Below are 23,400 nucleotides of genomic sequence, written 5' to 3'. Positions count from 1 at the left end.
ATGTAAATATGCGCTGTTTCCGGTGAGACTTTTCAAAATAAAAGCCAGCAAATCAAGGAAATGGGAAAAAAAATAAAAACAGCAGGAGGTGAATATGTAAAATTAACATAGTAAAAAACAATCAAGTAGGCTTGAAATTCAATAGGTTTTATACATTTTCAAATACATATTAACCTTAATTTTTTTTCTCCTGTTGTTGCTGCTTGTCGGTAACTTGACCAACATCCGGGTTATTTCCGCAATAAAACATGAGGTCATAAAGAGGGCGGGACAACTAGTGGTTTCATTTTTATTAAATAGAAATGTATTCTACCAGTTGGCAGCACACTACCATACTTTCATATATATGTAATAAACAGCTGCTTTTATTACACAATGAAGATTAATTTAGTTTGAAACAAACATTAAATCCCTCAAATGATGAGAATTATGATATCATTTATACAAAACAGGAGCCAAATAAGCATTATATGGAAACAAGTTATTTATTTCTTCACTGTAACATGTAATTCCATAGCTTAATATAAGAGAAACATGTCAGTTATGTAACAGAACAAAAATGATTGTAAAGAAATGCTTAACAAAGCACAATAAAAAATATATGTTTTATCTTAATACAGAAAGCAAAACAATCTTTTTCTTCCAGATTCATGTCAAACAAAACTGAAAACCTGCTCATCGCTTCACTAAAGCACGTACTAACCTCAATGTCATTTATTTTTTACTGGAAGGAGTGGTTCTATGAATCACCCGAGTGCATGAAGAAATGAATCCTCCAGAAGAAACAGAAACTGATCTCCAATGGTTTTATCTTCCTTCCACACCTAGTGATGCCAAAGTAAACAGAATACAAACAAACATCTCACTTATCCCTACAAAGCATTACTCAGGTTGCCTTAGCTAGCAGTGTTTTGTGCATTGTACATGCAGAGGAATCATTAGGGAATCATTTTGGTCTAACTGAGTTTGCATATGCCCGATTAATATTAGCAAGCACAAACAAATAAAAACACTGTTGCTTTGTTGACAGTCCGAGTGTAGAGAGGAATATTATGCATACTGCAACACATTTTACATTTTGAAAGGAAGAAACAATCGGCTATTGATGTAACAGCGCCCTAAACGCTTCTAATGCAACGTTCTTTCACTTAACTTCCCCCTTACATAGTGTTTGAACCGTTACTGTTCCACTACATATGTAGAAGAGGAAGCAACCGTTTCTTACAGGTGCCGTAGGGAAAAACTGAAGTCTTAATACAAAAGAAAAGAGTATAAAAAGTACATTATTATACATCGCACAGCGGTTTTGAACTGTGCAGAATAACTGACCCATTTCAACCCATAGTACGACCTGGCTCGTGTAACGGGACTCACCCAAGGACTTTTGCCTAAGACTGTACACAGGAAATGACAGAAATGCACACTATTTACCAACAGTGGATCTCCTGTCAGTCATCAAAGCTTCCCTTCCAGAGACAACTGCTTCCTCTTCCTTCCAGGCTTTTGGTCTATAATATCAACTTAAGCACAGGAAGCACTGGCAGAGAAAACATATATTCAAGTAAACATACAGCATGTAAAGAACGCAACGCAGTGGGAGAGGAAAAGGCGCCATGACTTTGCCGAGTGACTCCCGAGGAATTATCCAAAGTGCTGACTTCAGATCCGTCGATAATGAAGCTTAAATTCCAGTCCTTCTCATGATCGAGGCTGCATGTGTGCCCTCAGGAATGTGATCAGACCTGATGCTTTGGAGTTGATACTACATCCAGAGCACATCCAGTCGGTCAGGATATAGTCTTAGACATCCTAAAGAGCTCCACTCAGTTCTTGAAGGCTCCGCAGCGGCTCGCTTTGCTGATGAACTCTTTGAGCATCGCTCCGTCCACCTGCCAGAAAGCTCCAGTCTGAGTCACCTGAGTCAGGTGGTTTACACAGAACCGGAAACAAAACACTTCCAGGTCCTAGAAGAGGATGCACGACATGAAACAGGATTAGAATATGCATCCTCTGGAGAATGCATAGCCGCTGCAGCAACGTGCGCTAGTAAAATATGTAATATGTACCTCTGCATCGTATCGGATGGCGGCGGACAGCAGAGTGAAGGCGTTGTCCACGGTGATCCCTCTCTTGATGATCTGCTGACACAGGCGCTTCAGCCGGTTTTCACAGTAAGACGTGGCCAGGTCCAACAGGCCTGCAGACAGCACACGAGCCAAGAGTTAAATACAGGCAATCAGAAACCATACACTTATTTGACTGCTGTGTGTGTGCGCTAACCAATGGCGTCCTCAGGTGGGAGGTCAACAGTGTCGGTGTAGAGGAACTGCAGGAAGGATCTGTAGACGGGGTAGGAGAACTGGCCGATCTCGATCACGTCCTGCTGGTCCTCCGTCCACTGGGAGCGGAACATGGACCGGAAGTGCTCACACCTGCTCCCAAAAGAAAAGACCATTATCTGCACTGTATGTGTGAGAAGATCAAGCTTAAAATAAGTGCTGTACTGTCTATGGAAAATAACGTGGACACACACACCTGATCTTCAGCACAGCTTTGTGAACGTGAATACACTTTCCGTCAACGCTGAATTTAAGGTCGGCCGTTTCTGGGCTGTCGAACTCTTTCCTCAGAGCCTCAGAGACCGTCATGAAGTCGTCGTGATCTGGAATAAAGCAGAGCACAATAATGACGCTTCATACTGTAAATAAAGTATAATGAACACCCTCTTTCTCTCCGTCTCTCACCCATAGACATGAGCCTCCACATGACGGAGGGCGTGGCAAAGCAGGCGAAGACGTCGTCGGTGTTGGTGAAGTGCGTGAGGTGTGGCATGAGGATGGATTGACCCCGACAGTGACCCCACATATACACCTGGAGGAGAAACATTGTAATCACAACATTTTATGGAAACCCAAAAGGCAGGAAATACTCAAATCCACTCCGGTATGAACAAAATACAGATTGCAGACGGGATTAGTTGCATACATACCAGTCCGCTTTGGGTCTTGGCTGCAGAGGTGTGTGTTGAATGGCACGCTGCTACCTCTACAATCCTGTCAAATGAGAGGTGTGTTAACAGATAGAGAAGTACAGAAGTCACATGGAACAGGAAACACTGTGGGGAAAGGGCAGGATTTGGACATTGCTTAGGAAAGTGAATGATTTCCTTTGCCCACTGACAGTTCCTTAAAACGGGGAGCGGATGCCGAGGCAGGAAAAAGGAAGCTGAACACAAACAAATCCACCCTTCCTCTTACCTCTCTTTGTCGGCCATGATCTGCACCGGGCTGAGGTGGTTGCTCTTGTTTCCCGTCCCCAGCTGACCGTAGGTGTTTGCTCCCCAGGCGTACAGCATCCCCTCGTCAGTAAGGGCCAGGCAGTGGCTGTAGCCCGACACAATCTGGAAAACGGGGAACATTTGAGTCATGAAACGGGTCCAGTGTGAGTCATCAGCAGTCAGCATTACCTCAAGTTCTCACCTGTTGCATGCACTGCCCCTGGAGTGCAGAGAGGCGGCAAGGCGTCAGCTGGTTTCCGTTGTTTCCAATACCCAGCTGTCCATTACCGTTATAACCCCAGCCGTACACCTAGAGAAACACAGCTAACTTTACTGTCTGAAGTGCAGATTTATCAGGGGATTATTTTTAGGATTTTAAGCCATTTTCACCTCTCCGTTGTCGATCAGAGCCATGGAGGAGGTCTGTCCACATGAGATGCCGATCGCAATCTTCCCCTGCAAGCAGCCGGTGACTTTCCTGGGGTAAGGCTGGTTCGCTGTGGACCCCGAGCCAATCTGGCCGCAGTTATTATAACCCCATGCAAACACCTGTAGGGGGAGGGATGCAGCACAGGAGTAGGGATGAAGCGTGAGGAAATACTGTACATTCGGCTCTGTCAGCTTTTTCACATAGACACAGCCCTGTTGAACATACGGCCGTACAGGTTGGTAACATTTAACACCTTTCCTGCTTGTCACACAGCTTAAGCAGCTTTAAGGCCTTGAGGTTCAAAATAAGCTGCTTAGTGGGATACTGCAGAGCAAGAAGAGGCTACGTCACGGTTTCTCAAGTGATACGTCTAAAACTGAACAGGAAATAGTGATCATCATGCCTCATGGTGCACGTTCTTGTATTTTACATGTATTTACATTGAATACATTCAATACACACTAACTTAAAAAATGTAGGAGCAGTAGCAATGAATAAAAGCTTTTTTAAATCAGTGAATGAGAATAAGAAGCTACCTCTCCGTCCTGAGTGAGCGCCATGGAGTGATGCGAGCCGCACGCCACCTCCCTCACTTTCTTGTTCTGAGGGTTTGCGGTGACCAGCAGCGGAGACAGAGCCTGGTTGGTGTTTCCGTTCCCCAGCTGACTGTAGCCGTTGTGGCCCCATGCAAACAGCTGTCCGTCTGCAACACGGAAACACAGACATGACGGTATACCTTTATCTGGCCCACAGGAGCGTTTACACTCTGCAGGGTTGAAGGTAACTTAATGGATTGATTAGTTTAGTATTCACCCTCTGTAGCCAGCAGGACATGAGGCCCACTCCCATAGCTCAGGCTGACCACCTTCTTCCCCCGCAGGAAGTCCAGCTTCTTCGGCACTATGGTGCTCAGACTGTCTCCTGTACCCAGGCAGCTACTGCTGTTCAACCCAAACACAAACACCTGGTGGAGGGAAGACACAGAGACACCTGAGAATACAAACTAAACATAAATATGCACGATAACAACCAACTCTGAATCTGAATTTAATGACAATTCAGTCATAAAAGGAACGAGAAAAGTTTTTCCTGCAGATTTGGACAAGGCAAGGTGTTTATTTCAAAAGGTTTGTATTTATCTGAGGATGCAGGATGTGCTGGGGCCTCACCTCATTAGCATGTGTGATGTAAATGGCTTCATTAGCAGAGGTCCCAAACACACAGGCCTGTCGCACTGAGGCCAGTTCCTCAGCGCTCAGCAGAGAAAACAGGGGCCACTTACTGACGTCCACCATGGCTCCTGAAATACTCAGCCTTTCCCGTCGGGGAGGAGCAGTCACGGCTGACAGGGGAGAGGAGGGAGGAACGGGAGGGGGTTGACGAGGAGAAGGGAGGCTGTAAGGAGGAGGTGGAGGGGGAGGTGACGATGGAGGAGAAGGGGCTGAACCATCCCTGCTGACACTTCAGGAAAGAAAAGATGAGAGGTGGTGGTGAACAAATGGAACAAGGCAGAGGAAAAACAACAGGTCTCTTTAAACAGACTGGGACAAATAAACCACACTGCTGGGACAGACGGATCCACTGTGCAATTACAAGCTAAATGAAGTCAGGGGTTCTTCAGTCATGTGAGAATCAGAAGCTGAAGAACTCTCTCTCTCTGGAGAATTATTGGTTTAAGCCACAACTAGCCCATGAAACAGGCAACACACAACCTAAGTGGACCCTGGCATCTCTCCAGGCAAACACATCATCACACAGCATTATAAGCGAGCTAAATCTATATTATATGGCTATACATTTCCTTTTTAGTGCATCTGTATTGTGCTCTTGTTCTTATAACTATGCACTAATGCACCACAGCAGCTTAAAGGCACTGAAGGTAAACAAGCTGTGTTTTCCTGTTCCTACCTAAAGCATCGCTCCATGACAACGAATCAACTGAGAAAAGACAGACAGACAGATGTTTAAATACAGTAACACTATTAAGTAAGAACATCTACTTCTTTAAAATGTTATAAATGGCGTAAATTTACCCGATGTCTCCCTGGTGTTGTCAACAGAAGAGCTGCCTTACAAAACTGTGGCGTCTTCTTCTTCGTCTCCCTTATTTCCGGTAAAGGAAAGTATTAATGTAGGATCTGCTGCCCTCTTCTGGACAGTGGTGAAACTACACCTTTTAATTTGTTGTCTTTTTTTTCATTGATCATCTCCACTATTTTGGGAATAAAACACATTTAGCCCAAGCTAAGTCATAACCATTTATAATATATTATTATAGAACCAAATCATGTGTGGTGTACATGAGTAAAATGTATATTTAATTTGTTTTATTCCCAATTGTATGCAGCAAAAACTTGCATTTGAGGGATAGTTTTATTTTAACCACGCTCACAATTGAAAATGCTTATAATAATATTGCAATGACACCAAACTAAGAAGAAAACTGCAGGAGAATGTTCATCCTGTTTTATAAATGGTAAACTATTATTGGCAATTGATGCACAGTTCAACAAGTTTTCTGAATAATAATAATAAATTATAAAATCTGTCCCACTCTCTTCATCTAAATTAAATAGGTTGACTTCATGCAACATATATGTAACATGTAGATAAATGCTAACCAAGTATTTCAATTTTTTTTATGTTGTTTTATCCTCAACACTAATTAATTTTTAGTCATATGTTAAAGTTAACTAAGGTAAATGTTCTATTAAATGCAAATTGTTATATCAGTCAAATTGCAACTCATTTAAAAAAGGTTTTGATGGTTAAAAAAGCTTTTAAACTGCAGTTCATAAACGCAAAAACGGTTTTTCATTGTACTTGTAGTTTGCCATTTCAACCAGCAGGTGGAGTAAAAGTAAACAAATCTGGTCTCGCGCATGTGATGCATTAAAGGTTCAATATTAACAAGGGACTCGGCAGTGTTCGTCTTTTGGGTGGGTAAGTGCTGGCATAAGTTTTCCATCTCATTTACTAAAAGTGTTTAGAGTTTTAAGATAAGTTATTTGGAAGTTCGTGATACAATTCAATATTGCTAAAAAAGTGCATATTAGTTTGTAAAGGTAACTGTTTAGTTCAATTTGATTACCGGCCCACCCGGTGACAGAATTCAAACACACCTTTGTTGTAAAGCGACAGGCGCTAGTCCTAGCTTAAATACTAAATACTAAATCTGCTCGTATTTGAATTTCCGGCGTATATACTTTTTTAAAGAACTTCTACCTTCAGTGAGTTGTGTGAAGCCTTCCTGCTGGATGTATTCATACTAATACAATATATAATGTTAAAATAATAACAATGCCTGTCACAACTTTGACTACCAAGCCTAATTTAGCTCAAAACCTTTTGACTTTAAGGAAGCTAACCGGACCGAGGAGGCTGAGCGGGCTCGTTATATTTTGCTTGTGGATAGAGGAGCAGAACACTTGAAGCTGGAGAGGATATAAGAAGACTTCTCGGTGCTTAAAAGACCCTCAAATCCCCCTACAGACAGACAGGTTGAGTACAACAACAAACATATCCTGTATGCTAACTCGCTGCACAGAGTACTGTTGCCTAGAAACAAGCGTAGTGTGCAATGGTGGTACCAGTACTCAGATAAAAGTAAAAGTACTAATACCACATTTTAAACACACTCCCAGAGCTGTAAAATGCTCAAGTACTTTACTTAAGACACTTTTAAGATACTTGTACTTTACTTTAGTGTTCCCTTTTATGCTAGTGTGTACTTCTACTCCACTATAATTCAAACCGTGTACTTTTACTGCACTGCTTTTATTTGACACTTGTGGTTACTTTTTACTTTGGAACATGGTGTGTTTATATGATATGTATTACTAATTGTCTCAGTACTCTCTAAAATGTGCTAGTAGTGGAGTTAAAGTACAATATTTCCCTCTGAATTGCAGTGGAGTAGAAGTACCCCAAAAGCATAATAAAGTACAGCACCTGAGTAAGTGTACTTGGACGACAGGTGTGTGTACGCCGAGCTGCTCTTTGCTTTAATGTGTGTGTTTGTGGGCTGAATAGCTGCTGGCTTGTCTTTACAGCTCTGTGTTGGCTGTCTTGTTGATGCTTTAGTCCACTGTGATTTTGGTTAGGTTTTACTGATGTAGCCTCATGGCATGTGCCTTGATGCATCCCCACTGGCTGCAAGCCTCACTCTCAGATTCAGTGTTTTGCCTCCTCCTCTGGCCTGGTTTTTCTCGTGCACCCTCCCTCCTCCCGCACCTTCTTTCTCTGCACCCTCAATCCTGAAAAATGTTCCTTCTTCCCTTTCTGATTACACTGTATTACAAGCACACACACATACTGTGCACACACATGCAGCTGTGGCTCTCTCTTGCACACAGATGATGTTTTGCCCCCTGATGAAAGCAATCCCATGCTGCAGCCTTGAGCTGCTCATAACAATACAAGTCGTGCAAAGAGTGAGAAAAGTAGTCTGCCAGGCACCCTGCAGTAATGACTGTGTGTGTGGTACATGTTGTGATTCAGAATATATGAGAGTAAATGAGCAGGAGACATTTGTGGGAACCATTATCCTGCAGTCACAGCTCATACTGCAGCTGAGAGTGAAGTTCAATGCTTTGTCTGTGATTGATCATTTCTGCAGATTGTCACACAGTTGAGTATGTTTCTGACATCTTTAAAACTTGCAAAACTCTCGGAAAGAAATACATATGGCTTAATTTGACCATCATTTGGCTGTACGTGATTATTCCCGGCTTAAAAGATCCATCCAAAACCACTGAAACCGTGTGCTGGCTGGTGGTATTACACTGGATGTTTTAATGAAGAAACACTTTTGCATTTGACTAAACGCTCATTTCTCATGACTTCTTGCTCCATTAATTTGCTTTTCTTTAAACTCCACGGTCCGCACTTTCATTCCCGTCAGCTCAGAGAGAGGATTGTATTACACTGTGAACATCAAAGGCACTTTATACATGAAAGTGGTTTCCCTTTTTCTCAGGGAAACGGCTGTTTTTATGGGTTAACGTTTAGAAATGGACCGAATCACAAGCAAATGAGCCACAAAGCTATTTAGAAAAAGGATGGTGTGTTTTAAAAGCCTTTCAACAAAGTGCTTTAAGGGACTTTATGGTGTGTGTGCTAGACAGATTTTTCAGTCTGCTTCCAACTATTTCTATCATTGGCTGACATTTAATTAATTCCCTTAGTGAAAGCTATATGACTTTGCTGATGGATATCTGTAAACCCTGAAGGCAGTTCATTGGGGTTTTAATGTCTCTGACACTGTTCTGTCCGTCCAGAGACCTCACATGCATGTCAGCAGGATGATAAGCTGTCCTCTGATGGGGTTTCTGCCTGTGTGAGTGTTTGTTGTGGATTCAGCACCCTGGACAGCGCCAGCCTCTGAAAAGACTGCAGCATTTCCAGCTCCGTTTCAGACCGCAATGAGTGCACACGCTTCAGAACATCTATATGAAAGGCAACGTGCAGCAGGAAATCATTGCAGTCATTTCATTTACACAAACGAAATGCAGAGGAAACAGTCGATTGTTTAAGATAACTGTTTTCTAGACCATATCATCCAAGCCAATGTGACTGTAAGACCCCAGTGTCGTGCAACAGGTGTGTGCGTTTGCAGACAGAGGAGACTGCATGAAACTGCCAGATTTCTGTCCGGATTCTTTCTTTGTATCATATACAGGCGCGTGCTAAAGCTGCAGGAAACAGACACAAAGGTATGGGGTCTCCGAACCGTTTATTTATGACGCCATCTCGGAGCCGTCCTCCCCAATGTTGCCGGTTACCGTTTATATCCAGTCAGTCCAGATGCAGACGGTGTGGGAACCACGTGTCTACGTATCTGCAAGCAGCTCCTCAGAGTAGAGCTGCATCAAGCTGCACAGCAAACCGGAAGTAATGATTTCCTTCAGAATAAAAGACGAGGATAAATGACAACTTTATTATAGGAACTTTAACCACAGCTGGTTGTGTAAAAAAAATCACGAATTGTTCTATAAAAACAACAAAGTCAGACTAGCCTACTGCAAAATGAATTATGTATAATACTTCAATGTCAATTGGCAACTTTACTTCTACATCTTCATACTGAAATACTGCAGTTACATCTAAATGAATAACTTTGTAACTTCAGTATAGCCTTTTGTTTCTCCAGATAAACTGCACACGTAATGCTAAACACTATAATAACTTTAATTTACTTCACATTTGTTCTTTACTACTTGGGATGCATTCAACACAAGCATGTAATAAATAAAGTAAGATGTTGAAACAAAATACACAATAGTAAATAGAAAATGAATCAGATCCTCACATGCACATCAAACTGGGATTTCTTAAACTTGTGATCGTGCAGTCTTTTGTTTTGAAGGAGCCAACCGGAACAGGTGTTTTGATTAATTACTCCCACTTTGTTGCTGCTTCAGTATAGATAGTCAGTGCACCTCCTCGCGCCCCACCGGCCGCTGGTCGTCTCGAGCGCTGCTGAAGAAGACAGTGAAGCACCAGAGGAGCGCGAGAGGACCACGAGCCGGACCAGGTCGTCCTTTTCTTCTTCTTCATTTAGTTTCTGGAGTATCAGAGACACACAGCCAAAGTCCAGCAGCTTCTTCTTCTCATCAGTAAGGTGAGGAAGAGGAAGAGGAAGAGGAGGAGGAGGAGGAGGAGAGGAAGAGGAGACAGACAGACAGACAGCAGTATCTTGGCGCATTGGAGCTTATGGATTATTGAGAAGTGGAGGCCGAAACGCAGATGAAATATTCATAAGGACTTTTTTGAAGAGGAAAACACAGAGTGGGATAGTGCAGAGAATCCCTGCAGTGATTCACCTGCCGCTCCCGCGCTCCCAGAGACCCAGTGTGTGTGTGTGTGTGTGTGTGTGTGTGTGTGTGTGTGTGTGTGTGTGTGTGTGTGTGTGTGTGTGTGTGTGTGTGTGTGTGTGTGTGTGTGTGTGTGTGTGTGTGTGTGTGTGTGAGAGAGTGAGAGAGTGAGAGTGTGTGTTTGGAAAGGAGCCCCCCTGCTGCAGTACTTGTCTGCTGCTGCTGGTATACAGGGATGCCACCGACTTGCTGACGGACACCCGGTATCCGCACCCTCCCCTCCTCCTCCTCCTCCCCTCCCGGACGGACGGACACACCGACCCCCTGCGCTCCCCACTAATATGCAATGGTTTTTTGTGAAGAAGCCGACAGCTGCCGCGTACCGCCGACTTCACGCTAGCGCCGCCGCATGCCTGTCAGCCGCTGCCGCTCCTCTCCCCGCGCCGCGCGGCAAACGACGCAATTTGAAGAGGAGCGCTCCGGGGCTCTTGACGCCGCGGCGGCCGGGCGGCAGCAGCGTCTTATCATCCGCCGCTGAGGACCACCGGCCGCTGGGGGAAGAGACCGAGGAGAAAAACGCTGCAGCGGTAGCTCTTTTCCTCGACATCGACGCGGAATACGCGCTGGTCTCTGGACTCTTGGAGGAGCCGGGCGAGAAACCGGGCGACGAGCCGGGCTTCCTGCTCCTCTTCTTGTCTATGGTGCAGATCCGGGGGTCGAAGCACCGCCGAACTGAGCCCAACAGCTGGACGGCTCTGCTGGCATGCAAACAGGGGGGCGGATCAGCCCCCATGCGGTGGGTGAATTTTAGGCTGCCGCATCCGGAGCGCCTCTCGTCCCCCACCTCCTCTTCCTCCTCCTCCCCTGTCTCGGCCAAATCCATGCGGTTTATTTGGAACAACATTTTCAGCAAAGGATCGCATATGCTGCAGTGTCTTTGTGGCAGGAGCCTCAAGAAAAACAAGAACCCAACTGGTGAGTTTGTGTGTGTGTGTGTGTGTGTGTGTGTGTGTGTGTGTGTGTGTGTGTGTGTGTGTGTGTGTGTGTGTGTGTGTGTGTGTCCTCTTTCTTTCTGTATGTGTGTGTGTGTAGGGATTGATAGGGAAATACTTTATTGCGTTTCTGTGTGTTTATTAGGTGTGTGTGTGTGTGTGTGATTCCCTCCCAAGCCTGCACTGTTCGACTGCTTGCTGGTGTTTCTCTGCAATCGCAGTTGTGCAGCAAGTGAGTGCACTACAGGGAAGGGAGGGTATGTGATGGGGGGGGGCAGAGGGGAGTGGGGGTGATAACTTATTAGCACAGAAACTGACTACAGTGACAGTGTGTGCGTGCTGTGCGTGGCAGAGATCCTGCAAAAAACCAAGTGTAATGCAGCATGCAGCCCCGTTCAGGCTCCAGTAACCTGCATGATTAAACAGCACATGGCCTTATTTAGACTTCCACTGTGGATATTCAGGTATAGTGGAGCCTCCAGCAGGAAGGAGTGTGTCCTTATTGTGTCTGCAGACGTTATTGCCTGAGATTGAGGACCAGATGTGATGCTCTGTTCTTGGGTGACTTACTTTAAGGTGTGGAGTGCAGTTTATTGCAACTTTTTCCCTCCGATAAGCTGTTAATGATGTCCAACACTTGTTTGGTAAACTCACCGTCTTCTAAAGTTGAACATGAATAACTTTAGAGATCAGGGATGGGATGTGTCACAAGTCTGTGGCTCTGTCCATCGTCAAAGTGTAGGTATAACATTGAGTTTAACTTACTAGAAGGTCTACAGAGCTTCTTAACTAAATCAACCAAACCAAACAGTTTCCTTTCATTTTCCTCTGCATGATAGCACGACAGAGATGGACTTTGGCATCGCAACAGCAACTGGACAGTGTTGACATTATTGGCATATTGACATTGCATCCAAAAGTTGGCCTCTGTGGCTTCAACACAGTTTTTAGAGGGCAGCAGCGTTCCCCTTGCCACGGGGCTAAATGTATAGACCAAACTTCCTATCATTGTCTTTTGTTGTGTCTGACCTATGAGCTACACAAGCAACTCATCAACTAGGTGAAAAACTCATTGATTGGCAAGTCCATGATGATAGTAGCTATAGTATCCTGGCGTTACACAGCTGACAGATGGGGTGATGCAGTAGAGTTATTAATATGGAGTAACCTCACACAGTCAGCACACATGTGATGAGGTGAGGTCAAAGACATGAATGCTGTGTCTTCTCTTTGTCCCCGAGTGCTTGACAGTCATTTTTCTCGTCGTTTGAGTGATTACAAAGCAGTGTCTCTCTGTGCTGATGTGTAAAAAGGCATAAGGAATCAGATCAGCAGCATGGTGTATGTCAGCTTTGGTCATTGAGCTGACTGTGTAGTCGCTAAAAAAAGGCATATATTTTCTTAACGGACTCGATATAAGTGTTGTTTGTGTGTCAAAATAAGAGACTGTAGTCTGGGGAAGGTATAAAGATAGAATCAGTGACGTTTCCTTATACATTATGTCTGTTTTCCGTCTCTGCCTGATATATATTTTAGGGATGACTCAACATGAGTGCCTGGTTTCCTGAGAAATGAAGCTGTAGTTGATCAACACATTTCAAGAAAAACAAGGCCGTGATCAACGAGTAATCTCTGGGAAAACACCTGAGCAGTAAGACTCCAGCTCCAAACATACACGCCTAATCTCGCAGATTAAAGGTGGAAACAAACACGATCAATATCGATGTGTTGGCGAAAGTTGAAAGGAATCATTTGCAAACACAACAGAGCAACATTTCCTCAGCCTCTATTCACTGCCGGCCAACACGCCACTGCATGTCATTTATAGAAGTGTCACTTGGTGTTTTTCTCTGTCCTCTGGGCTCTTTGGTTCTGCTTTCATTCCTTTTTTATATCGCGCTCCTCTTTGGTTATGTGATGAATCGGCTCGCAGCTGAACTTGCAGGATTTATGAGAGTCGGCGTGCACTCCTGAGATACATAAACAGGGATATTAACCTTCTTACTCAAGTTTAAAACTCCCTGTTCGGAGGTGTTGTATTTAAGGGCCTCAAAGCTTGCTTTTTATGATGCTTTAACCACATCTGATTCCCCAGTACATGAAGTGGTCACTTGACCTTAAAGTTTGGCCCCTCTATGTGATGATAACTCCACATGCTGACGAAGACCATGAGATCTGGTTGAGAGCACCTGAGAAAGCCAGTAACAGAACATTGAGCTTCAATAAAAGTCAGTTTATGACAGTTTTGATATTCCATTAATATTGAATCTACTATTCAAGTGAAATAGACCCTTTGTGATCCATTTCTATCTCTTTTAGTATGTTTAATAGATGTAATTAACCACCAATCTCGCCGTTTCTCCAATTCAATTCACTGTTAAGCTAAATTGGCCATTGACTCGATTATATCATGGTTGAAACGGCTCAGTGTTTGGACACCACATGTTGTGTAAATCCTTTCAAGTGTTTGCTAACAGGAGCTCAGAAAACCTGGCTTTTCCATGTGTCTATTTGTCACGTGACGCGATTAGCTTCTGGAAGAAAATCTCACCCACCCACACACACACACACACACAGCGGGAATGCAAAGAAGAGCAGCAGGATGTACTGTACACCATTAAGTTCCCACCAGCATCCTGCAGCAACACTCACAGATTTATAGCAGGCAGCTCCATTTAGCTGTCACTTTCACTTTTAATTAAAGAAACACAGACTGAATGAACCCTCTGCCTTGGAGCTTTAGTGTGTGTGTGTGTGTGTGTGTGCGTCTGTGTGTGTGTTTGTGTTTGTGTTTATAATACACACAGCAGTCGGGGGTGAAATATGGACCTGCTGTTGATGGGTTGGAGGCAGTGAGGAGTTTTGCTGACGCAGCATTTGTTGCCGTTTTTCCTCTGAATTGCACTATTTAGTAAAAGTCCACTGGGAAGACTGAAATACAGCTTTGCATAGTGTGTGTGTGTGTGTGTGTGTGTGTGTGTGTGTGTGTGTGTGCATCAGTATCAGTGGGCGATTCAACACGAAGCCAGTGAAACTTTTAATTCTTCTTTTTCTCTCCAGTTCATGTCAGCAAACTTTGAATTAAATCTGTGTTATTATGGTGAAACATTTCTTAAATTCCGCTTGGTAACTGTGGCTTTTTCTTCTTCATTCATTTCCTAAGACTCAGACTAAAGAGCCGGTTGTTGTGAGTCACCACACCATAATAGCAGTCATTCATTGCTATTCCCTGTCAAAAGTCACAGAAGAGCCATTTTTATTTAGCAATGCTGCAATGCTTACAAATAACCGCTAACTGTGGTGGGAAATATAGATCTCCTATGGCTGTATACCAATAAAACGCACCCCTTGACCCATAAACTCTATCATCAAGGGGGTTTAATGTTTTGTTACATTTAAAACTCACCTTTTCTGGTGTTCATTGATGAAGTCTGGTCCCCTGTTTTGGAGCATCTTCTGTCAGAAACTGTGAATGGAGCTGCGGTGTTGTAAAGGAGCCTCCAGATATCCCAGCATCGGTATCATTCATTGTTAAAAAGAATGTTACTCAATGTCTTGTGTCCCATGTGACGTGACCCAGATACAGACTTTCACCCTTTTATAGCTCACGTAGGCGTGCGCACACACGTACACACACATGCCTGCTCACCTTCTCTGGAGAGTTGCCATTAAGGCATCGTGCTTTATATTTTATTCAAACCCTGGAGTATGGCAGTGGGGTTCATGCCAACTCGGATCTGTCTCTGTTCAGAAAGGCTCTCACACTCACGCATACTGTACAATACACATTCAGTGTTATTCAAATATATTGAATTTATACTGAATTCACTGTGTGTGTGTGTGTGTGTTTGTGTGTGTGTGTGTGTGTGTGTGTCTCCGTCTCTCAGTTGCGTGCTGCTACATTGTCTGAAAGTGATGAGTGGACAGAATAGTGACAGTCATAGTGATGTCTGTCCTCTAAGGTCACATGGAGGGTTTTGGTGCAGTACTCTAATATGCTTCCTTTATATATATGTGTGTGTGTGTGTGTGTGTGTGTGTGTGTGTGTGTGTGTGTGTGTGTGTGTGTGTGTGTGTGAGAGAGAGAGTGAAGTCATTAGTTCCCGGCCTCATTGTCCAAAACTCTCTGAGTCTGCAGAAAAACTTGCTAGTCTGATCTACTTTTGTCCGAACTCTCATGTACGTCATGCTTCACACACTCATAAGCTGTCAACTAGTCTCACCCGTCTCACACACACATACACGCACACACACACACACACACACATACACGCACACACAGTCACACAGGTCATTTATATAATCAGGACAAAGCAACAGGGTTTCTTACATATGCTATGGTAAATGGAGCTTATTTTCATGTCTTATAGCCACTTTAGTGCAGTTTCATGTCTGAAAAAGGCTCTGATAAAATGCTTTGACCAGCAGACAGGAAATGTTATCCTCTAGCTGGTGAACAAGTGGAACCTTTAGCAGCACAAGAGCCAGATATTTTCCTAGGGGATGTGGTTAAGGACTGCTTACAACGCTGTGCTCTTTATAGTACTTTAATGTAATGTAAATGTCCTGAACGACCCTTTACCGGCACTGATCTGATCACTGACATCCGCATTACACACAAGCTGCTTCATGAAGGCTGTGTTCCTGAACCTCTGTTTAGTATGCAACACATGGTAGGCTACTACTGGCACCAACTTTCAAAACAGACAGCAACCAAGGCATCATTGGTTTATTTTAAGTTACTTTTGCCATGCTTTTGTTGTCTTCTTCCCCTTTGCTTCATCGTTATGTGCACAAAACGATTTTCTTTCAGCCAAATGAAGAAAAAACAGGAGAAGAATAGGTTCTATAAATGTGCTTTCAGGTAGTGCAGAGACTGGTAGAGCTGAGGTTGGCATAATACTCAAAATTCTGCTCCTAGAACTGCCATTATACCATTTTGTTGCATTGTTGTTAAAGGGGCATTGTCGGGTTAAATGAGGGGAGTTATTCAAGGGTGTCAGACAAGTAATACGTTTCTAAAAGACTGTTGCTCTGCAGTGGAAACACTCTGAATTCCCCGAATGAAACCGTGAGCAGGGGTGTAAAGGTGAATGAGAGAATGTGGGCGTGTGTTTGGACGGCTCTCGCTCCAGGTTCCTGTCAGGAGAGAGTGAGCGCTGAGTGTTATTTTCCAAGTGCACTTAAACAGCAGCAGGGCATCAAAGGCTCCACCAAGAAGTGTTTTCGCAGACTAAATGATAAGAACTAGAGAAACACTTGAGTCTCTCTCTCTGACTCGCTGCGTAAAGAGGGTTTAATTGGCGGGACAGGAGATGCCGGGTGTATGGAGTCACTGGATTGTAGTGGCATAACCATATTCTATTTTCTGCCTAAATTAAAGTCAAGATGCCTTCTTTTCCCAGAGCTGTAAAGATACAGAGTTAAAATGTCAATATCTGTCATCTTTAGTTACTGTAGTTACTATAGAGTTTGTGAAAGTTTAGAGGCCGACCTCACGATGAGTTCCCACTCTGTAGCTTTCTCTTGGCACCTCGTCCCTTTATCTGTGCTTCCTTTGTTCCTCCTCTCCCTCACACACACACACTTGAGTTGACTTTTTAAGTCTTCCCTTGTCTGGGTTAACCTTTTGCTCGATGACAGCCACCGCATGACATAATGGCCCTATCTGTCCCCCTCACTGTTCCTGTGTGTCGGCATCTGAGGCCGCGTCGGGGGGCTCCATGCGATTTTAAGAAGTGGGTTTTCAGTGGAGTCCATTGGGCCAGTGTTTACAGGTGTGTCTGTGTGTCAGCCATGGACTATGAGTTTATACTGAGGATAGCGGAGAGGAGAATAAAGGCCGCTTTGGGCCGAGCTGACCCAGGTAGGATGCTCTTCAGACTCAGCTGTGTGACTTACTTCTAAATTCCTTCCAAAAGTTTGCTTTAAATGCATTTTATCGCTCTATAGTTGTCGACTTTTCCTTGGCTCTCGGCTCTAAGCTCGCTTTAGAGCAATAAGACGTATCAAAATGAGAACATAAAAGGGATCACTGGTGATAGAAATGCTTTTGTCACTGCTAGTTTTTACTCTCTGATTACTTAGCACTTTTGGAACAAGAAGATTGGTAGCAATTTCCTGCCTTTTTCTGTATTTCTTAATCATTTAAAAAGTATATATCCTTAAGCCTGTTTATTCTAAGGCTTTACGTTAATAGACAGATCATTATAGGTTTAATATTTTCAAAGCCCTGGGTAGGTGTGCTGTATTTATGTCTCAAACCGCACCTGTACCTGTGAGAAGAGCTGCTCCTAGATCCGTATTGTGCCACATGTTGGATTAGGTGCAGTCTTATCCCACGCTGAATGGGATCCTCAAACACACCGTGCTGCTGGAAGTGTCGACATTGTCACTTTAGAGGGATTACTGTGCAGGCATGCACACACTGTACACAAGGTGCCTTTAATGCAGCAATGTGGGGAAAACCGATTAGTCAGAGGCCAGTTCAGCGCTACTGTCCGCCTCAGAAATGTGTTAGCACTGACAGCAGTTATGTTCACAATGTGGCCTTTATCCCCGGCCTGTTGTCGTACCACTATTATTTATCTGACTCAAAGACAGAAGGAAAGGGGACAGATCTGCTCTATCACCTCAGATTTGAGTTGGGAAAGCTTGTTTTTATTTGATAGCTTCTTTGTTTAACCGCAGAGACAGAACTCAGACTGACTTCCTCCTCTTTTGTTTATGTAGAACAATAAAGCTGAAGTTAGGCATTGTTTGACTCAGACTACAGCTGATTGGAACTGCTGCCATGTGTGTGTGGGTGGCACTGAAAACCTTTTTGAAGACTAAAAGCTTAACCAAGTTTTATCTCTTGTGGAATTATCCACCTACGCTCTCTGTTCCTGTTACTCCAAAGTAAGGTTATTCAGTCAGACAGCCATGCAGGAGCCCTTGAAAGTACTCAGATAGTTGAGATACTGTTTTGAAAATGTGTTAAAAGTGGTATAATCTGTAAACCAAGAGGATTAAAGTGCACAGTCTTTTACATGATGCCAAAGCGTTTTGACAGAATTGCAAACACAATCAAACGCTGACCCGACGGAGACGTGACTTACAGAGCGTTGTACAGTGATGTGCCGCGGCAGGAGAATAAATTCATTAAAGGGCCAGCACGCTGAATAAATCCAGAGGAGCAGTGGGCTGGGAGTTGTGGTTTGGAGGAGTGCCACTGGTGGGAGAAACCATTTAACTCTAAGTGCTTTGTGACCCAGTCACTGCAGAAGGGAGGGTTAATTAATTGGTATTGACCGATGCATTATATTCCTCTGACAGCGGTCCAGCCGGTGCGATCCCTCTCCAGCATCACACTCCTCTAAAGTGATTGCACTTGAGTGACTCACAGGGGAGACTGCTGATGTCTTGTTGTATAGTTTACAAAGTCATTTTCAGTCCTAACCAACCACTTCGGTGGCTATTTAGAAGCCTTATAATGTGAGGAAAGTATTTATAACATCTCTAAAATGACAGAACCAAAGTTAACTGCATTTTGAGTCCTTTTTTGGGGATTTTATTGAGTTTTTCTGTTATTTTGGTTATGTATTTTCAATGTTATTAGTTAGTTTCTTGAGTCTGGAGATCGTTTAAGTTTATTTCAGGTTTTTTATCAAGGTTTACTTTTCTGTTATTAGTGTGAGTTTGATTTGGTGATGGTAAGGTATAATGTTTTATACGTATCTAGTTGTATGTGTGTTTAAAGACCTTATTTTGACTTTATAATTGCCATGTTTTTCAATGTCAGGAAACTCACACTGTCTCCTTTTTTTCGTGATCATATATTATATCGAGATCGAGCTTACTAACAATGTTTTCACAGCTGATCTTTCATTGTATTTTTACTTTTCGTTGACTATAATAACCCCTTCTTCAGACTTTTTCACCATATATAAACAGAGCTTATCCTCCAGCTCCAACTCTCAGCATCTCTTTTAATTCAAACTCTTTCTTGAAGGATTTCTCCCCTCAGTCTCATACCTCTCCCCCTCTCCCCCTCTCCCCCGTCATCCTCTGTAGTTCTGAGTTTTTATGGAAAGATCTGGAGCGATTATGTAACCACTGACGCAGAAGTCTCCCATTTTTCAACTCTTATCATTTACCGTGGAGAATTGACAGTGATGATTTTTCCTCTAACTTTATCTCCTCGTGACCTTTGACTTCTTTGTGGAAATCCCCAAATGGAGCGTCAAAACAACATAAAACTGCTTTTAAAATAGCTGTAAAAATGCTTCATACACAACAAGAGGCAACGGTCTTCCCACAGAGGGTCACTCCGGAGAAACTGTTACTATACTCACACTTTAAAGTAACAACCAGGAATATAAGGACAGCACTTCCTGGGGATATCATTGAGAAATGTGCTTTCCCCTGAGGCTAACAAGTGGGAGCTTTTAAAGGAGAAATCAATAATGACATGTGAGGTTTTAAGAGGACTCAGTAAAACAATATAAACGTTCTTGGGTTAAGGGAGGGTCAGTTTCACTTCTCTATTGGGTCACTGAGCAGCTCCACATCTCTTCACTGTGAAATAACCACATTTATTTACTGTGACATTTCCATTTGAGGTAAACTTGCTTAAACACGCATCTTAAGGCCATGGTGAGGCCTAGTTTCTTCCTCATATGGAAACTAACAAACGCTTGAAGCCAGACTGAACAGGAAAGAACACATGCCTCCTCTTTGAATTGAAAAGGGGCAATCATACTTTAAAATGTTAGACAGAATGCTGACTTCTCTACATAAGTTACAAAGTCTGTCTTCAAACCAGTAATGAAACCACTAACTCCTACTTCCATTTAGATACAGGGTGAGATAATTGACGGTAAAAAACACACTTTAATGAGGCAGCTGTAACTGTAGTTGCTAGGTTACACTGGCTGGCTGATGTTCTTACAAAGGAAAGTTAAACTTATCTTAATAAAGTTAACTTCACTTCTATGACTGACAAACTATGATAAAAGGAACAAAAAGGATGTCTATGTTAGCCCGAGTCGATCCCAGAAGAAGAGAGAGGAATTCAGGATGAGAGAGAAATAGGTAAAACAGAAAGGCGGAGAAAGAAAGAGGGGAGGGGGATAGAAGACACTAGAGGCAGCAGACAGACAGAGACCTAAAAAAGGAGAGAGAGAGAGAGAGAGAGAGAGGGGGGATGTTAATGAATAATTCAGTCCCTCCATTCCCTCTCCTCCTCCCTGCTGAGTTGGTGATGTTACAAAGATAAACGAGGAGAGGAGAAGAAGGAGATACGCTGGGAGGAGAAAAGGAAAGGAATGGGAAGGAAAGGAGAGGAGATGAAAAAAGAAGGGCATAGGGGGTGAGGTGAGCGCAAGGAGAAGAGGAGATGAAAGGAAGGGGAAAGGAACAAACAGAGTGAACAAGGAAAGGAGACAAGAAAGAGGAAACAAGGACTTACGGAAAAGGAGAAGTTGTTGTTTAGTTTTAATGTGTGTGTGTGTGTGTGTGTGTGTGTGTGTGTGTGTGTGTGTGTGTGTGTGTGTGTGTGTGTGTATCAGTGTGTGTGTGTGTGTGTGTGTGTTTGTGTGTGTGTGTGTCTTTGTGTGTGTGTGTGTGTGTGTGTGAGAGACAAACACAACCCCATAGACAGTGCAGAGAGATGAAGTCAGAGCCGCAGTACGATGAATGTAATTGATGCCAGATGTGTGTGTCTTTGTGTTTACCTCTGTGTGTGTGTGTGTGTGTGTTATCCTCTCTGCATTCGGCAGGTGTTCTCTCGCTCCGTTCGGAGACCCACCTGCGTCACTAATCACTCGTTACCCTGGCAACAGTGGATTTCCCCGCGCCTCTGCCTCTGCTGTGAGCGAGTGTGTGGGCAGGAGTGTGAGTGTGAGCTATGACTCATCCTGCTTCGTTCAGAGTGGCAATCCTCACACTCCTGTCTGGGGAACACCCACCCACATCTGTTACCTCCCTGTCTGTCTCTCCTCCCCCCTGTCCATCCATTTTCCTCCCCTCTTCATCAACTATTTCCCGCAGACTTACCGACGTGTCTTTGTGGTTTTACCCTCGTTGCGTTCATGTGAAGTTTACCTGTTGCACACTCTGCACGTTCATTAGCTGAGCAGCCACCGCGATCAAACAGCACCACCTACAGAGAAGCTGTTTCATCGACAAGCAATCCCTGGGAAAGTCTGGCTGTCATTGATTTATCGGACGGTATAAATAAAGCCTAATTCTCATAGGCTACTACAAATCCCACCAAAGGAATCTCCTCTTCAAAGGAATAGCTTTGAAAATAAACGCTTGTTCCATAAATCTCATTAGGAAAGAGGATTTCACAAAAGGTGGAACTTTTACTTTATTTAGTTATAAAAAGTTATAAAACGGATCAAAAAACACCAGCATGTTTCACCAGCTCTTTTGGAGCACAAGCCCCAAGTCGTAGTACTTTAAAAATACAGGCAACAAGTGCTTCACGTGAGGCATCAAACCTCTATTTTACTGAATATCAACGAGCAATGAGAAAACCAAGATCAGAACCAAACAGTCGTCTCCATCCTCCCACATGCAACATGTTCAGTACTTTTTAAAGTGCTCCCTTTTAAAATACTAGAGCAGTTTCTGTGCCTGGGTGACTTTTTTTTCTTGTTGGTTCGAGGCAACACTCTTGTGGTAGTATTTCAGAATAAAAACACTCTTGATTCCAGCCTCTAAATGCTGCTCTTTGAGCTGGTTTACTGGGTTTATTCTCAGGATTTCTCAGAAGACTTTGAGTTTTAAAAAAACAGCTACACGTCTGAAGCTGTCCTTAGTGTTCGTGAAAGTAAATTGAAGACTAATATAAACATTACAAAGCAGTGCAATTAATGAAGTATGAAGGAAGCCTTTAAAGAAGCAGTTTTATGAAGAGGAAAGTGTGCTGTCTCCTTTTACCGCCTGTAGAGAGCGCTGCTGCCTCTGTGCAGAACCAGAGCTTATGTGTAGAAGCACAGACATGCAGTAAAGCTTAACATAGATAAGAAGTGTGTGTCTGTGTGTGTGTGCAGGAGAAAGCTCTGGGTGCTTAATAAAAGCATTTCTTTAATAATTATGCACACTGTTGCATATTTCAGTCTACTTGCATGATTTATGTGTGTTAATCCACGTGTTTGTTTTGGATGAGTGCAGGTTTTTCTTTTAGGGATGTATGGGGAAATAATTGCATGGGGTGCACAGAAGCTATCTTTTGAAGCTGAAGAGCTGCGTCCCGCCTTCCTCGGATGCTATAAAAAGCTGCAGAGGAGATGAATTTTAATGTAAATGAAGCCTTGATTTATTCATAACTCCTCGCATTGACTGACCTGGATAAAACAGCGTATACACACCTTTTTTGTTCTTTTCTGCTGTCTGGGAAGAAGAAGAGTGTTGGGGTGAAGCAGTGGTTTCTTCTGTGTCTTTAATAGAAGTGTGTCAGCAACGTGGGAGAAATAGGACACTAGATGAATACTGAAGGTTGCAGATTGCTGCTGTGTATAAAGGAGGTTTTGAAAATAGGCCATAAGAGGAACAAGGCAAGGCAAATTATGTCAGGAAAAAGCAATTTAGTTCTTAGAAAAGATCTGACAAGCTCTCCTCCACTTAGTTATTAACGCGCGCAGGTTCTTTTATCTTGTCTGCCTTTTGATCATTATGTGTCGCGCACAGTGAACCACCACAGGACTGCTGATGTTCTCCCATTATCAATCCTGTTATCAGTGAGCTATTAGTGTTGGTCTGGTGTTCTTAGACAGGCTCTGGTGCCACCTAGTGGGAGAGAGGAAACAAATGCATTATATTTCTCTATGAAAAGTGTGTGTGTGTGTGTGTGTGTGTGTGTGTGTGTGTGTGTGTGTGTGTGTGTGTGTGTGTGTGT

The 23,400-nt window shown here is 43.4% G+C and overlaps 1 protein-coding gene across 1 annotated transcript; it reads right to left on the bottom strand.

Annotated features, from left to right (window-relative positions):
* Positions 1-275: 275 nt before the first annotated feature.
* On the bottom strand, positions 276-5,799 carry LOC134861091 (RCC1 and BTB domain-containing protein 1-like). The gene is made up of 14 exons (XM_063878101.1): positions 5,741-5,799; positions 5,616-5,645; positions 4,877-5,168; positions 4,521-4,671; positions 4,244-4,410; positions 3,668-3,826; positions 3,480-3,587; positions 3,258-3,400; positions 2,990-3,053; positions 2,745-2,871; positions 2,536-2,662; positions 2,281-2,432; positions 2,067-2,197; positions 276-1,964 (listed from the first exon to the last, which is right to left on the bottom strand). The coding sequence occupies exons 2-14, from the start codon at positions 5,630-5,632 to the stop codon at positions 1,824-1,826; spliced, it is 1,779 nt and encodes a 592-aa protein (XP_063734171.1). The 5' UTR covers positions 5,633-5,645; positions 5,741-5,799; the 3' UTR covers positions 276-1,823.
* Between the last annotated feature and the right edge of the window lie 17,601 nt (positions 5,800-23,400).

This window comes from Eleginops maclovinus, chromosome 24 (genome assembly GCF_036324505.1).
Source record: "Eleginops maclovinus isolate JMC-PN-2008 ecotype Puerto Natales chromosome 24, JC_Emac_rtc_rv5, whole genome shotgun sequence".
Taxonomy (NCBI): domain Eukaryota; kingdom Metazoa; phylum Chordata; class Actinopteri; order Perciformes; family Eleginopidae; genus Eleginops; species Eleginops maclovinus.
The sequence above is the reverse complement of the archived record's forward strand: the minus strand, read 5'-3'. Positions and strand labels throughout refer to the sequence as shown.